This window comes from Miniopterus schreibersii (assembly GCF_964146895.1).
Source record: "Miniopterus schreibersii genome assembly, chromosome: 1".
In the NCBI taxonomy this organism is placed as follows: domain Eukaryota; kingdom Metazoa; phylum Chordata; class Mammalia; order Chiroptera; family Miniopteridae; genus Miniopterus; species Miniopterus schreibersii.
This window is the reverse complement of record NC_138101.1, coordinates 202,286,447-202,304,316: the sequence shown is the minus strand read 5'-3', so window position 1 is coordinate 202,304,316 and position 17,870 is coordinate 202,286,447. Positions and strand designations below refer to the sequence as shown.

The 17,870-nt window shown below is 51.3% G+C and overlaps 1 protein-coding gene across 1 annotated transcript; it reads right to left on the bottom strand.

Annotated features, from left to right (window-relative positions):
- Positions 1 to 7,683: 7,683 nt before the first annotated feature.
- On the bottom strand, positions 7,684 to 14,638 carry LOC308552389 (disintegrin and metalloproteinase domain-containing protein 20-like; the record flags this gene model as incomplete). Its single annotated transcript, XM_081127711.1, has 3 exons — positions 7,684 to 7,773; positions 12,494 to 13,587; positions 13,909 to 14,638. The coding sequence occupies 3 exons, from the start codon at positions 14,636 to 14,638 to the stop codon at positions 7,684 to 7,686; spliced, it is 1,914 nt and encodes a 637-aa protein (XP_080983837.1).
- Between the last annotated feature and the right edge of the window lie 3,232 nt (positions 14,639 to 17,870).

The window sequence follows — 17,870 nt, the reverse complement described above, 5'->3', positions numbered from 1 at the left end:
GGGCACTGCAGTGGGGAGTGCAGGGCTGGCAGCGGCTTCCTTTCATTTTCTGCTCTTTCCTCACTGTCCCATTTTGTTTCATGTGCATATTTTATTTTGACAAATAAAAGACATAAGAACGATAACCTGGGCGGATTAAAGGTGACGGAGGACTGAGTGGAAGCTACCCTGCCACTCTCCCGGGACCAAACTGGAATGACAACTAAACGACAGAAAAACCATTCTGAAAAACCAACTGCAACTGAAGACGAGCTGGACGGCACCCCCATAACCAAGGAGGAAAAGGGAAGATCGCAGAGACGGGTAGGAAGTGCGGGAGCACGAGAGGGCTGGCTGGGCTCCCACAGACAGCAGCTGAAGGTCCAGAGGGAGATCTCAGCTGTGGGGGGTTCCCACTGAGGACTCTGGGCCCTCAATCCCTGGTGGGGTCCCCAGCCCAGAGCACCAGCCCTGAGAGGTACCCACATAACGTCTGGCCCTGAAAAGCAGGCGGGTTTCTATCAGCCAGGGAGGGATGGCTGGAAATGCAGGCCCCCTCTTCAAGAGCCAACCCACAAAGTCTGGTGTGCAGCCACTCACCTTGGGCTCCAGCAGAGGGAGGGCAGAGTGGACCGTAGCTGTGTGGGAAGAATCTAGGCCGAAGGCACCCCTCTGGATTCCGGTGCGGAGCCATTCCCCCAGACTGCAGAGGCAGACACTGACCTTTCCAGCAGGTTTTGCCTGAGGAGGAAGGAATTGCCCCCACCCTGCTAGAAAACCTCTCGCCCTACCCCCCTGGAGTTTCTAAAGCAGGAGGCTCAATAAGAGAATCAGGTTTATCAGCCTGCAGGCAGAGGCAGACCTCAGAGTGCTTTGTCTTTGCCTGATCTGCTTCTCAACCTGGGCCTTGCAAAAGCAGACTGAGGTGTGCATCTCGGTCCTGCCAAAACACACTCAGCCCTGAGAGGGGCGACCTCAAGCTGTGGGTTGCTGACAGCTCCAAACAGGATGCTCAAAGCCACTCAAAAACAGCATCTGGCATTTGCCTGCATTAGAGACCCTCCAAAAGGACAGCTTGACCTAGCAGGCCAACCTAATGAATAGAAACTTGCCCAAATAGGCAGCTATTAGGGCAAGCTTCAGCTTCTAACAGACCCCATGCAAAACAGGTCCACTGTCCTAAGGGTTTTACCTGTTCCTTTTTGTTTTATACAAACAAAATTTATTTGAAATGCAGACGTCCAAGGCCTATCCCCAGAAATTCTTCAGCTGAATTTGGAGTAATATCCAAGAATATGCATTTTAAACATGCTTAGGTATTTATATCTGGATTACTGCCTGAATTTTACAACTGGCTTCTGTTTTTGTATTTGCTGAGACACAATGACAAGTAAATGGGCTTGAATTTGGAATGTCAAGATGGACCAGACATATTACAGTTGAAGTTAATGTAATACTCAACGTAAGATTAGTGGTGTACACCTCTCTCGTTGCTTTCTATTTGTATAGGGTTAGATATAGTTTGTATTTCTCAAGGTACCGCTTCCCATTTTAAGTCTCTTTTTGCACATTAACTCCCTCATATGTGCTGATGTCTATTATGTATTTATTTAACAAACCAATTAAAATCAGTATATTTACTTATTTACTTTATAATCAAACCTCCATTACGCCTCTGACTCAGACACTCCAAAATCCTGAGGCTGTGCGTTCCTATTGCCTCCTTCATAAAGTAGTAAACTCCTACCCTATTACTTAATGGAAAAAGAACTTTCCTACATTGAAAAGGGTTATTGGAAACAAGGGGAGAGACGCACAGAATTATATAGCCACAAAGATGACGCAAGAAACTGAGCCAAGACAGACTTTTACAAATGGATTTGTGCCCCCTTTTTGTGTCTCTTACATTATGATTATTTTCCTAAGTGCTAATGAAAAATCTTCAGGGAGATGATGGCATCTAACAAAGTCATGACTTCAGGGATGCGTGACCTCCTTCCAGTCAAAAGAAGAAGAAAAAGCTGCCTGACGTAACATTACAGGCATTAGTTAACTCCTACGCCCAAGTCCAAATTCAGATGATGAAAACCCATAGCCCTAAATAAAAATTTAACTCTCTCTCTCTCTCTCTCGTTTTTCAGCATTGTGCCCAGAAGAGGAAGGTAAGTGGAAATAGGCATCTGGGATGAAAAACTATACAAATTGAAGGGAGATATAAAAACTATCAAACGAAGGCTGAGAAATTCAGGAATATGGTCTTAGAAATTTATTGTAATCTCCGAAAATTAAAAGAGCATAAACCCAAAGAACAAAAACCACTTTCTACACAGAATTCGCATACAAGTGCCTAACAGAGCGCACGCCGTCCTCACACAATCAGCCTCAACACAGAAGGAAACTGCAACGGGACGCACTTCCCAGCTCTGGCCCGGCCGAGCGCGGACGCGGGAGGTCGCGGTGCCGGCGGCGCGGCTCTCAGCGGAGCGTCGGTCACCACGGGACAGCGCGGAGCGTTCCTGTGTTTGCTCAGGAATGGCTCCCGGCGTCCCCAAGGCGCCCAGGGTGCCCGTCACGGGGGCTCCTCCCGCCCGCCCTGCGGGCCGCGGGCGACCGCACAGGACCCCTGGCGGGCGGGGCTCAGCGCCCACGTTACCTCAGAGCGAACCGCGACGCCCAGGCGCCCGGGGCCGCCTCCACTTCCGCTCTCAGCCACTTCCTCTCCCAGAATCCCCGGTAAATCTCCGCCTCTTCGTAACCGGCGGAGCCTCTGAACGGACGGGGCGGGGCCAGAGGAGACTCAGCCAATCAAGGCCGCTCGCCCGTCTCCACGGCGACCGCGCCGCCCGCTCCCTTCCTGGCTGCTGAGCGCCTCTGCTGAAGGTCCCCGCGGTTTCTGAATCGTGTATAAAAGAATCTAATAAATAAAACAGACTGAAGAAGAAAATAGATCCAGAGACACAGAAGCACGGAACAGACTGATGACTCTCAGCGGGGAGGTGGGTGGGGGGAGATTCATCAAAGGCCTTATGTGCATAACCTATAGACGCAAGGCAACTGTGTGGTGAAGGACTGGGGGGGGGGGGGGGGGGGCGGCCGCGGATGGCCGGTGGCGGGGATCCATGGGGAGAAAAGGGGGGGGATATATGTAATACTTTCCACAATAAAGGTAACGTTTTTTAAAAAATTAAAAATTAAATACAGCTCAAATAAAGTCAGACCCGCTACCAAAAGCAAAGGAAGGTGCAGGATCCAGGAGACACACAACTTCACCACATGGGCGGGGAACCAGCAGGCTCAATGGGCCCTTTCCTGGATCCTAGCACCGGGTGGGGACCAAGGGGTGGTCTTGGGGGAGCATCTTTGGAAGCCTAAGGACTGCACCAAGTAATGCTAATGTAAGAAATCATTCAAACCTGTGAAGATTTTTTGTGAGTTTATTGTAAATGGCATACATGCAATCCATTGGTGATAGATTAGGGAGGTGGGAGAAAGCAAAGCAGGGAAACCTCTGCGATTGGATAAAAAGTACAATGATAGACACATACTTCTTTTACATGGGTGGGTACAGGATAGTTAACAGCAGTTAAGATATCAATAACAATGAGAAGATTCCTGGTCTCTGCTCTGTTGCATTCAGGGCCTGGAAATTACTTTGTTTTGCGAAGACATGTGTTAGGTGTGCCATCCCAGATGCAAAAGACAACAGGTTAATGTGAAAATTAACCTTTCTCAGTGAAAAATACTGCCTCAGGAAAAGGCTACAAACCATAAGACTCCAATTGCTCAAACCGTCTGTCCTCTGGCCACCAGGCCGGTGTTCGAGCGGTGGGAATGAAAGAGACAGACAAAGTTATGGGATCAGGAGGACTGCTCTCTGACAAGGAGCAGCCCCAAATGGCTTCAATGCCTTTAGTATATAGTAAGTGACAATTGGTAATGAGGTGAGGGTGATACAAAGTAGTTCCTTCAAGGCTACATAAACACTCTTTCAGAGACCATGGTAATTTCTTTATCTCGGCTCCTCACGGGAACTTGTGGGGAGGGTCGAGTCCTTGACTTCAGACCCTCGGGTGACGTGGACCATGTCCAGACACGTCACCAGCTCCCAACAGGCTGGAGAAAGGGCTGCTTTACTTTCCCTTCTTGTCCAGGATCAGGAGGGCGAGGCAGTAATTCTAGCTAAAAAGAGAATAACTACAAGCTTAAAACTAAAATAACTAAAATAACGCCTGGCGAAGATGAACTGGCATCAAAGGTACGAGACATGTCTTCCCTCCAGTCTGTGCAAGCAGACACTCTCAGGTGACTGAGGATCTATCTCCCTTGTGATGTGCAAGGGCCTCAGAGGGACTCCAGAGTACAATTGTAATTAGACTTTGACCCATCTGGGGAGTGCATATAAGGTTTGGTCGCCCAGCATTCAGGATCCTCAGGGTTGTTTTAGACAGCCTGTGAGAGAAACCGAGGCACGTAAACTGAGCAAGGATGACCATCAGGCTTCGCAGCCCCTGAGAGCCTCCTACACAAGCAGCACACACTGACCCACCACACTGATCCCCAAGGATTCGGCTCGCAGCCGTGACCCTCGCACCCACACTCCCGCCATTTAATCCTATCACCCATGTGTTGTTACGATTTAATAGGCCTCACCTGCCCCAATGGTCTGTTTAACCTACACTCTCGCAGGCCTCCTTGCTCCAGGGACACTGTTGCATTTGTCGCTGGGTTCAAAACTGGACAGGAACCGTTAGACAGGAATCACTTTCTAGGACAGGAAATAGAACCTCCTCTCTTCACCTGTGCCCTAGTGACATTGTAGGGAACATCGCTGGGCTAGCTCTTTATTTTATTTTTAATATGCTTTTATTGATTTCAAAGAGAGGAAAGGAGAAGGAGGGCCAGAGGTGCTGGCTGCCCAGCTCACATGCAGGGAGTACGCCCACCCTCCCTGCGACTGGGCATCTGGGACTGTTGGGAGCTCTGCCCTCAGGGCACGAGGAAAGCTCCACATCCCCTGTCTCCCTGGGCTAAAGGGACCCTGCCCTGCTGTGGTTCTCAAGCAACAGGACCACTGCCCAGACAGCCCAGAGACTAGCAGGGACGCCTCTGACTCGGCTGGGAATTTATGTCTCTCCATAGATGGGAGCCAGTCCACAGTGTCTCCAGATACCCCATTGGGGTGACATACCCTTGTGGGCGAAATGTGACAGTCCCTCAAGCTTTGGTTTTATCTGTTTCTTATTTTTTAATTTATCTTTATTGTTGAAAGTATTAGAGATGTCCTTTTTTCCCATTTACCCCTCAAGCCCGCTCCCTTCCCCTCCCCTGGCCTTCCCCTCACTATTGTCTGTCCCTTACATGCATAAATACTATTGTCTGCCCCTTACATGCATAAATACACAGATCTGCCGGTGAGTCTGCACTTTGGCCCTCATGAGGGCCAGATCACAGAAGATGAAGATGCAGCCAACAGCGGATACTCCTGGCTGGTGAGAAGTGTTTACCTCTTCCCCTGTCCTCTGGCTTCACACATCCCTCCTGTGGCCTGGTGGGAGCCCACCTTCTACATGCTAGATCATGGGTGGGCATAACATAGTTAGCTCTGTGTACTGAGTGGAGTTTGTATGATCAGGGAGCTCCTGCTTAAGGATCAGATGGTGAGTGGGAACAAGTTGGTACAGACACAAAGGAGTGGCTCCTCCCTGTGAGACTCCTGCTCTGAGTGGACAAATGGACTCAGACATATGGATGATAAGTCAGAAAAATATCGTGTGCTCACCATCGACAGTTGAATCTCCATGCAGGATGAAAGAACCCTAACCCTAACAACCCTAGCCCTACCCTAACAACCCTAGCCCTAGCCCCTAACCCCTAGCCCCAAACCCTAACCCTACCCCAACCCTAAACCCTAAACAACCGTAAACCCTAAACCCTAACCCCTAACCCCTAACCCTAATAACCCTAACAACCCTAACCCATAACCCTAAACCCTAACCTTAACCCCTTCACCCTCACCCCTACCCTCACTCTCACCCTAACCCCTACCCTCACCCTAACCCCTAACCCTCACCCTCTACCCTTATCTTGACCCTGACCCTGGACCCTAGACCCTGACCCCAACCTTAACCCAAAAACCCTTACCCCTAACCTCTAACTTTAAACCCTACCCTCACTCCCACCCTTGATCTTTGACCCCTGACCCTGACCCTACCCCAGTGCATTGTGCTACAGGATCTGATTATATCTGTGTCATATGGAAACTTCCTACCACAGCGGAAGAGCTGGACTCCTCTACTGACACTGTAACATTATTTCTGGACAAAAACTGTGACTTCACAAGATTAATATCCTTTCAAGAAAAAATTAATACAAAATAGTCCAAAACCCCCATGTAACAATTTTCATTCTCACGAACTATCAGGAAATATCCCTAAAAACTGTCTGACTCAATCTCTCTTCTCAATTTATAGATTACCTTATGGAGATAAGCAAGTGCACAAAAGTTTATTATAATGATGCTTATCACAGGGTTACTTTGTGAACAGCAAGACCCAGAAACAACCAGATTGTAGACTGTTCCATCTCTGTGGATACCATGTTTCCACAAATGCTTCTGGGGAAAAGACTGGTTATGAAATGAATATGGCATCAAAGATGCTACTTACTGTTCCATGGGAGGCTTAACTCCAAGCACAGATGAAAACACACAATAGTGACTCTCTCCCTATGGCTACCTAGGGGTGATGTCCACGTTCTTTCTAGCAAGCAGTTTCCTTTGGGTGGCAAGATTATGATTGATTTTATTTTTATACACCTTTATAGAACCTTTCTAAAATGGACACACATTATTTTAAAAATAAAGCAGTCTTTTAAAGGTTTCAAAGTGTTAAATAAATGTTATCAAAATCACTAACACTACATTTTCAATAAGATGCAAAACTGACGAAGTCAGTAAACATGATTTATTGTCTATAAAAGCAGTTTCAGTACAGAGAAGTCAGGCTGCCCCAGGCCGCTGCTGACTTGTCATTCTCAGTAGTTGTCTGTCCCTCCCCAGGGCTGCTGAGGACACCCAGACGGCCGGCGTCTGTCCAAGAGTGCCCAGGCAGCATGTTGCACAGTCTCAGGCTGTGGCCTGGAGGGCGGCCACACAACTCATACCTTTGCTGGTCACAAACACTTTGCACAATTCACAACCCAATTGCTAAACACCATAACGGACATACAAATATTTCCCTAGGATCATTCTGCATTTAGAGGAGTCATTTGGTCACAACCAATGTGGTTAAAATACATCTTAAGAAACATAAATATTCTGTACAATGTATTTACAAGGATTAATCGTCCTGCCCCCCACAATTACTGCAAAACCAGGAAAATATCGTGTGACAGTCAAGCATGTTAATGGCTGTTACTGTCAACTCAGCACAGAACACAGGCTTCAAAACCCAGAGTCCTTTTTGAACCATATTTGTAAGTACACGGTTTCAAATTTTTATATGCTCAGAAGAAAATAACTTCTTAAAGAAGGAAGCTGAAGTGATTTCACCTGGGTTCCCTTACCGCCTTTCAAAGATGAACAGAGCAGCTCCTACTCGTCCCAGCCTGAAGCCCGGCCTGAGGCAGCACTGAGTCACAGGAACACTGGCTGCAGCTCCAGAAGGACCCATGGGCCCAGCTCTGACGAGATGATGGGGAGGCCCTTTAAAACTTGAAGAGGTCGATGCAGGGCTGTGGGGACACGGGCATGAAGCAGCTGTCAGGGTCCGTGGCCGTGCAGGGGTGTCCCGAGTCCTGTGGGAGGAGGGAGAGGGTTACCCAGATCGGACACCGGCTGTTGGTTTAAACGGCCCACAGACCCGTCTCAAAGGCAAGGAGAGTCATGAAAACGGCACAGGCCCTCTCAGTACAGAAACCTCCCAGCAGATTTCTGCTCTAGTAGATGGACAGACAGGTGGCCCAGAGTCCGTCCCCGGCAGCTGGCCCTGCTTAGAGGAAGGAAACTTCTGGGGTTTCTGCCGCCCTCATCCTGGCCATGCTCCCCACCGGCTGCCCCTGGAACCCCGCTGTGCTCGACGGCAACTGAAGGCCCAGGACTGCACTGAACAGGAAAACTGGGTTTAGTGTGAGGAGGCTGGTGAACCTAAGAGAACAGGGAGCCTGAAGGTCACAGCCCATGGTAGTCAGAGGCCACGTCACGTCAGCATATCGTCTGGGTGGCTGTGGTTGGGACATGACCACCCAGGTCTGTCCAGTGCCTTTTACCAGAAGGAACTTCACTGGGCATGTCTGGAGCTTCCCCTAAGGCTGGCCTCTCGCTCAAGTGCAGGACTCTGAGGTGTTTCAAGAAAACCCTTTTGTGGTGGCTGAAATAAGCCCGACCGCTGCAGTCTGACCGCAAGTCACAGGTGCAGGCCGTGCGCCTGGCAGCGGAGGCTGCACCCTGGGTGTCGCAGGGTCCCAGGCAGGGCAGGCACGGCAGGGTTAGCCTCGGGCAGGGCGCACGGAGAGGTGCGGGTACCTTGAACGGCAAAGCAGGGCGGCAGTCCTCGGAGGTGTGCAGACAGATCGGAAGGAGAGCAGGGGAAGGAAAGGAGACAGGTTAGGAGGAGCTGGCTGACACACGCCATTTGTGACAACCACCGAAACCACCAGGTAACACATGGGCAGTAACAGTGTTACTGACAGCGCAAGACACCAGCAAATGCCCCCAAGACACGCCCCTCAAGGCGGTCCTCAGAGCAGGACCCACGCTTCATTTCCCTCTGAGTCTCAACTGACCAGCCACGAGTGCAGTAACACCTGACCCTCGGGGTGCTCCCTGGGAGGACCCGAGGCAGAGCTGACATTTCCACGTAGAGCTAACCCTGGAGAATGTGGAAAGTCATTCACGGCTGTCGTGGTCCCATCAGCCACCATGGAAACTCCGCTCACGTGGGAACCAGGCCCAGCACTGAGGATGACCACGCGTGGCAGTGACAGCGAGGGGTCCACTATCCTCAGGGCCTCTCTATCCTCAGAGTCTGCTGCACACGGCGAGTGTGGCGCCAGCAGCAGCCTCGTCGCCTCCTGACCACGTGTCTCTGGGCTGTGTCCTCTCCCTTGTGCTGGACTTGACCTCCCACTGTTCTGTGCAGGACGCTGTCCAGGCTGGCAGCTGGATCATCGGATCTGTGATGTCCACAAGGACAGTGTCACCCAATGACACATTTCTCAAAAGGTGTTCAGGTCATTAAGCGGCACAGAACTAAACAAACAGCTGTAGTGTTTACAGGTAGAAGGCCGAGGCCCCACCCCGAGGAAGGGGCGGGTGGGCCTGTAGGATGCCCGTGGGTCAGGCTCACACCAGCCTTCCCAGTGTCACCCTTTTCCCAGTGAAATATCACACCGAGCACATTCAGCACTAGCCCTAACCCTAACCCAAGGCACAGCATGGACAGCGTTCCAGGAGAGACGAAGTTGACGTGTGAAGCAGTTTGCCTCTGAGCGTGGGGAACTTGTCTTTATCAGACATAGACAGTGGAGAGTAAGGCAGGAACAGGGGAGTCTCGGGAGGAGGGTTCCTAATACCCTGAACAGGGAAAGTGCCACAGATAGTGTCCACATTTAGGCTTCTCACTGAGTTAGACTTGTTGATAAGCAGTCAGCGTCTGATTAAGTGTTGACCAAATAATGAGAAAATGTTTTTTTAACATATCTTTATTGATTTCAGAGAGAGGAAAGGAGAAGGAGAGAGAGAGAGAAACATCAATGATGAGAGAGTCATTGATCGGCTGTGAGCCCGCAACCGGGGCATGTGCCCTGACCAGGAATCGAACCCCGATCGCCTGGATCCTAGGCCGACGCTCAAACGCTGAGCCACGCCCGGCCGGGCATCAATCGTACATATTTTAATAGTTGGGGCTTTGGAAAGTGTTTGAACATAAAGCTACATCCTTACCATGTCTACTAGAAAATCCATGAGATTCCACCCTTACTCTTCCACTCAGAAGGGGGGCTGTCCTTTGACCTGCTTGCAGTGCACCTCACAAGCCAAGTGTCCTCACATCCCAGATCACACAGTGCATGTGGTCAGGTGAAGAAATACTCAGAGGGGACACTGACTCAGTCCCCTCAACCCCAATTTATAAGAACAGAGCCCCCCACATGCAAACTTCCCTTCAGGCTCCAGGGTAAATCCCTCCTGGGCTGTGGGGCTCACAGCTCTCTCCTCACACAGGGCTGAGGGCTCTGGGGAAGGCAGGGCCTTGGTCTAGAAGAACATGAGCCTGCTGGGTCTCCTGCTGTGCCTGGTGACAGCCCCCAAGGTGAGGGTCTCCGATGTCAGACAGGGGTCTATGGGGGGTTGTGACTGCACATGACTGACAGGGACCGGTGCCCCTTGTCCCCAGGTGTCCCCTCCCAGTTGCAGCTGCAGGAGTCGGGCCCAGGACTGGTGAAGCCCTCGCAGACCCTCTCCCTCACCTGCACTGTCTCCGGGGGCTCGGTCACCAGCAGTTACTACTGGAGCTGGATCCGCAAGAGCCCTGGGGAAGGGTTGCAGTGGATGGGGTGCTGGACAGGAGCACCAGCTACAGCCCCGCCTTCCAGGGCCGATCTCCACCCTGCTGACACGTCCAGGAACCAGCTCTCTTTAGAGCTGAGCTCTGTGCCCACCGAGGACCCGGCCGTGTATTACTGTGCGAGACACAGTGAGGGGAGGTCAGGGTGAGCCAGACACAAGCCCGGTGAGGGAGTGGGGGGCTGCAGGGGGCGCTCACGACCCTCTCAGCACAAGGACCAGCCCCAGAGGCTGCTGTGGACTTGGGGGAAGAAAGGGTCTACCTCTTGGGAGCCGGGATTTGCTCTCCGAGTGCTCGGCCGCATCAGGGACACTTCTTTCTGGCTCTAATGCCTCCTCTTCTCACGGCAGACAACAAATGAAGAAGGGATAGTGCCTGTCTGCAGGTGAGATACGGCCACGCCTGGGGGCCTTCCCTTCCCCGGCTCCTGCGTGTCCTTCTCTTTCTTGACAAAGAGCCACGTGAGTGCCCTAGTCTTCCTGTGGTCGAAAAGCTCCCACACAGAGAGACCAAACGCAGTCCAGGCACCTGTGTGCTGAGCTCAGGCTCTCTGACCCCTACATGCCCACCTGTCCCCACTGGTTTCCTTCCTTCTGACAGGCACACCTGGCCCCACGGAGGTTATGATCATCCCCCAGGACCTCCACCCCCAGGTGTCTGCTCCCTGCCACACGGCTCCCTCTTGCTCCTCACTTACTGGGGGGGATGTGGGAACCACCCCCACAGGACCCAGTCATCTACTGTTCAGTTCTCACCAACGCTGACCTAGACCCTGGGCTCCAAGGGCCAGGAGCCCTGCTCACTCTCCCCAGCTCCCTCCACCATGACCACTCACAGAAGAAAGTGTCAATAAATATGGGGCCAACACGCGTCCCAATTTCCTCTCCTAACGACCACCTAACGTGTCTGTCCATCAAGGTCACCCCGGGTCCTTCAATTTGTGGGAATTTTTGGCTTTTAAATTCCACACAGTGTACCTGTATTGCATGGAGGAAATATCTAATTTTAAATGTTGCTGTGAAATTTGTTTCATTTTTATTAATTTTACATTACATTAAAAATTAACATAATAGCATTTCTTGGAAAACTATTCAGACACAGAGGTAGGCTGGTTTCCAGCCCCACAGGCCTGTTGTGAAGACGATGTCATGACTCCCCAGGACTCAGGCGCACTCACGGCCCTTCTCTGAAGTGCACAGGCAAGGAGGAGGGGCCCACACGCACAGGCTCCCCTGAAGGCCAGGGTCCCCGATCTCTACATCTACATCATTTTCTGGCTGAATGCCACTGAATGATCACAGCCTCCCCACAGGGAACTTTGCTCTCCAAGGGGACACAGGTGTCACTAGCCCACAGTGAACCCTGGCTCTCAGCCCGCAGCCCCCTGCCACGCCCGGGTGAAACAGGCAGGGTTGGTTGGGAGGAGCACACCATTGCCCTGAACCCAACCTGTTTAGAGAAGGAGAGGTTACCTGGAGACAGGGAAACCTTGGTTGCCAAGGGCACGATTGTAGGGAACTGCCATGAATTGGCCCTAAAGGAACCTGTGACCACTAATCCTGGAACATGCGTCCACAGGTCAAGACCAGCTGCTGACCAGGTCTCCTCTCCAGGCCTGAGTCTCGAGCTCAGTTAGGGCTCCTACAGACTTACAAAAACTGTACAGGACACCAACATGTGGTTTTCAAGATTTATTTCAGAGTGCTGGGCAGCGAGCTTTCAGAGAGAGCTGGTGTGCAAATGCCCACGCCGCTCTCTCACCCGTGATATACAGCAGGACCCCTGCAGACACCCAGAAATGTGGGCTTGAGCTCTGCCAGCTGGTTATGGCAACCTTTTTCAGGTGTTTCTTCTATGTTGCCTATGGATGCGCAGGGGTCGGAGGGCTGATTGGCTGTTTACTTTTGACCAGCCCTCTCTGTTTGGAAACTAGTTGTCTTGCGATATCTCACATTTGTGGCCACTCCAAAGAGGAGTGAAGCTATGAGAAGATACAGGCGACCAAAGACCACTCTCAAATAGATTACTGACATCCTACTTTGCCGTACTGACCGCATTCTTCCTGGAGGTGGCCCGCTGTCGACACTTCCTCCAGCACCAATTTCTATGCACATAGGGGGTTCCCAGCCTACATGGCAATGGCAGTTATTTCTATTGTTGCAAACTCCATGAAAATTGCATTTTGAAGGGGGACAGTCATAATTTATGTCACTCACAGTACCACTGCAACGACTGTGAAGACAAAACTTTCCATCATCACAGAGGGTACCAGATCTCACAGCACCAACATCAGTTGCTTCTGACCCACGGTGCACACCCACCCCAAAACACATGGTCCCGCTGATCAGAGACTGGTGGAATCCCACATGTTGCTGCAGCCGAGGCAAATGAGTGACGTTGACACACTGTAGGCGCCCACACTTAATGTTCGCATCACCACAATCCTGAAATTTGGGATAGAGAGTAAGACCACAGTGTCCAAACTGGTTGGACTTCTTATTCATGCGGTAGCAGTGGTCTGGCCCATTCTCCGCGTCTCTACCAAAGATCTCCTTGCAGTGCAGGCTGCGGTCAGTACAGTTCCCATGATAGCAGTAGCCGTCTTCGGTACAAGGGGTTCCATCTTGCAGATAAACATCTGCAGGGCATGTCGGGGTTGACCCGGGGCAGTACTCCGGAAGATCGCAGATGCTTTGCATTGTTCTGCACATCGTCCCCGGGGCCACGTTGGTGCAGTTTGCGCAGCACTTGCCTGTGTTACAGGAAGTCCCAGGCGTAAAGGTGCAGTCATTGTTGCAGCATGGGTTGTTATAACACTCCTTGAAGGACCCACAGTCACACTGCTCTGTGCTCTCCACCAAGTAGTTTCCGCATCGGTCCAATACCAGGCTTTGATTGTAATACGTGGCAGGAGGGAGGTACAAGCAGGCTGCTAAAATATTACCAACCACGTTTTGCATGTGATAATAGGAACAGTTACTGAATGAATCTGTCAACACAGGGTATCTGGACATGATGCAGGTGGTCCTTCTCTGGCAAATACATTCTGGATCATCAACAAACAGACCCAAAAGTATCGAGACTTGGTGGGTGGCTATAATCGATAGCAAAAAGTGATGTCTGTTTAAGTGAGCCATAAAGACAATAGATTTTGACCAGCACAGATTGTACATGGTTGGACTAAACTGAAGTTCATGGGGGGAATCTTTATTCATAATTACGACGGCATGCGGTGCAAAAGAGGGATAAATGTTATTCATATAATGCTTAGCAAATGGACCATCTGGTATTTTAAAGTTGTTCATATGGGTTGGATCTCTCTTGTCATAAATTAACATGAGAGAAATATAGTACTTTAAATCCATACCTCGGTACAGGGTGTCCATTATATTACCTATCTGTATCAGGAGTTCCACACATTTTGTCACATTACTGTACATAGTATAAGTTGAATAGGAAAGCACAAAGCAGCCTTTAAACTTTCCTCCATGGGATGGGTAGAGCTTACTGCTGATCCTGGAGACTAAATTGACCTTTGCCTGAGACGACAGGGGGTGCCTCTCTTGCTCGTGTCCCAGCGGGTACATGGGTCCTATGGCATTGGTGTCTGCCACTATCTGAGAAACTATATGTTCAAACCTGTGGGAATCCTTCAGGGGTTTGATTTCATAGGCAAGGTCATCCAACTTCATGATACCGTCCAGGCCCCCATAGCACGTGTCCACGGTGACCATGGAAAGAGGGACGTCCTCCAGGTAGCCGAGGTAGTAACAGTCCAGAGGGACAAAGGGGTAATCCATCTGCAAGGCTCCCTGGTCATCCTGAGTCATTATCACCAGATCTCCGGGCCAAAACAGTTTCTTTCGCCGCATGTGGATAACGTGTCTCTGGCCCCCAAAACTCAGGCTGTAGGAGAGCCAGCCTGGAATCCGAACACCTTTGCCACGGTGCAGCTCTTCCCTGGGAATCACCACCTCGGAGGAGATGTAGCGCCACGAGGGACGACCTTGAGAACTCTGGACCGGAGCCAGCACCACCCAGAGCCCAAGCAGCAAGAGGGGCACCCTCAGGGAGACCGAGCCCTCCACCAGCCTCATGCTCTTGGTGGAGGAGAACCGTTAGCGGGAATGGAGAAAGGGAAGGTCCTCAGTGAAGCCGGGCCCCAACCCCGTGCCCGGCCACTTCCTACCAAGAAGATACTGAGGGAAAACCTACCCTGGGCGGGTCAGCTGAAGGGATTAGGTAACAGTTACAGGGCGTGACACTGGGTGGGGCTGCACTTGCTTCCAGCTGGGGTGGAGCTGGGGGAGGAGAGGGTCTCAGGTGAACGTTGGGAAGGCAGGTTCCAAAATGACCGTCTGTGACCAGGAGCAGGTAACATGATCCACTCCCATCTCAGAGTCCCTGCTGGTCCAGAGTAAGTGCCTGTGTTTCTCTGGGAGATGAGTCCAGATACTCAGAACCTCTCTGTGGTCAAGGATCTGGGAGACCTTCCTGAGCGTTCACCTGTGGGGTGGGGCTGCACTGCCCTGGGAGAGGTGAGAAGAGAGGAGGGAAAGGAGAGTCTAAGACCTGTGTCTGCTGCATGGCCTGTTCTGGACTCATGGGAGACAAGTCCTACACTGTCCCCAATCCTATCTCCAAGTCAGGTATGGAGGGATTCATCCCATGAAAATATTCTCTCCACCTGTAGACCTGGGATACTAGACAGCAGCTTACCTCCTAAAGTACAGCTGAGAGGCAGGCGTAGGATAGTTACAGACATTTCCATTCCCAGGAGATCAATGGAGTTTAGGAAGAAATCACCATCCTGAGGCAACCGTGACATCCCCGTGAGCTTCCTCCCTCCACACAGGGCCTGGGATCAGCCTTCTGAGGCTCAGACCCCAACCCGGGGCCTGGGCTCTGCTCTCCGATGCCCCCTCCTGAAGGTGCAGGGGTTGGAGCAGAGCACGTCCCTCAGCCTGTCTGCTGCCTGTGGATTATTGAGTCTGAAGCCCCTTTCACTGTGTTCTCTCTGTTACTCAGTAAAGCTCTTCTGACAGTCGCTAAATTGGAAAGGAGATTCTGTCCAAGGCTCTTGTAATAGGGTTGTAGCCACAGGAGAGACACAGGGCTCACCTGGGATGCAGCAGAGACCCCTGGGCATTGACCACCAAGGAGCAGCGGGAGGGGCCAGTGGATGGAAATAACTCAGAAGGGACGTCCTGTGAACAGCAGGGTCCATAGTGCTCCTGCTGGAAAGGACCCGACAGGCAGCTGGATGAGAGGGGAGTGTCTCTAGACCTCTGTGGGCCTTGGAGGAAAACGTGCTCTCAGGACCCCTGGGTGCTCAGGATCCACTGAGTTCATGTTCTAAGGACGATGGTGCGTTAGGGGCACGTCTACAGTCCAGTTTTTATGTCCGTGCTCTGAAAATATATTTTAGTATGTATTTATGTATTTCAGAGAGAGGAAGAGAGAGAAAGAAACATCAACGATGAGAGGCATTGATGGGCTGCCTCCTGCATGCCCCCTACTGGGAATCAAGTCTACCACCCAAGCACATGACCTGAGCAGGAATCGAACCATGAATTCCTGGTTCCTAGGTGGACACTCAAAACCTGAGCCACACTGGCCACTGTGTGAATATATTGATTACATGCAGACCCTACAAAACACTTATCTAAATGCTATGGAAAGACAGAGCTATCCACCTCTTACAATAAACTCTCAGAATAGTAATAACCAAACTTGCAAAAAACAGACTGTGGTCAAATTCACTCCTATTACAATGGCATTGACTGTGAATTTAAACTGCAAAGGCCTCCATCTCACAAATGAGTAATTAACCTTAAGTTCAAGCAGCCCCACTGATCATAGGCATCCTAATAATTTATTTTCTTATTTTCTATAAGGATATTCATTACCTTCTATGCAGAGAGACCGTCTGTAAATGTCCTTCTGGTTGTTGGAAACCCACAGCCCCTCCGTCATCTCCATGAATCTCTCTAACTTCTCAGTGTCTCTGAGTCCCCAGGATAGAAAAGCATCTTCTCAACACTCAGTCTTGTTTGTCTCCTTGAGGGTCAGGAAGCCAGAGACGCTCAGGGCCAAGGGCAACAACACACCACGTACACGGAGCCACCCTTACAAGACCTGCAGCCTGAGGTCTCTTTCCCAGGAAGGTGCTTGTCTCCAGCCCTGAAGTGTGGATAACACTAGAAGACAGACTTTCATTCTTGCTTTCATTATATACATGGGCTTCTGCACCCTCACTGGGCAGGTCCCTATCTGCCCTGGAGAAGGTTTATGGGAGCACTGGGAGCCAGAGTGGAAGAGCACAGGCCAATACTTGACTCACTGGTACCAGATATGGTCTGTTGGACTTGAATTAACCCTTAGGATTCTTTATTTACTTAATTAAAATCTCCCATAGCCATCCCAAAGCCACAGGACACTCTCACCTGCACCGAAGCACTGCCCTTTCTGTATGTTCAAGCACAGAGATCCTTATATGGTAGGAGGACATGCCAATAGATTTAAAATTGGCATGCTGACAAACTTAATAACATAAGAGAACAGGGGACACCCACCCCTGGAATCTTACTCGGCCATGAGAAATAAGGCTCTGTGCTGCCCACGTGAGCACCGTGGGCCCAGTGATGGCTCAGAGTGAAGGGAGCGGGTCTCAGAGACGACCCGGGAGGCTGCTCTGGTTTGGGGGGGCTTCTGTCTCCCCCATTCCCAGGGCAAAGCTCCACCCTGTGCACTAAGGTGCCCTGCTGTCCACAGGGCCCTGAGGGATGGACGGCTCCACACTCGGAGGCAAACACACCCAGGCCCCTGTGAATTTCGTGTCCGTGGTCAGGGTCTGGTGTCCATCCTGCCAGGAGCTGTCTCCTCCAGCTACCTCCGACTTTGCTCCCGTAGGCGCCCAGGACCCCAGGGCAGCCCACCCTCCGCTCTTCCACGTGCCCGGCACCGGCCTTCACCACCCCCAGGCCCCAGGCTCCTCCACACTCTGCTGGAAGGAAACCTAATTTAGTTCACAGTCTACCTGGGATCGTACAACACTTGGCTTTACCTGAGTCTTCATTTCACAGAGCTCACTGGCCCCAGTGTCACCCACGCTGGGCTTGTGGCAGGATTTCCCCGTTTGGAGGCTGAGTGATATCCTGTCCTGCCTTAGGACACCGGTTGTCCCTTCATCCGTGATGGACGTTGGGTGGCTTCCCGTCTGGGCGACTGATTCCTGCCCAGTGAGCGGGCAGGGCAGCACCTCTTCACACTCCGTCTTGGTCACTTGCAGGGACACCAGGGCTGGTTGCTCAATTGAACAGGCTTCTT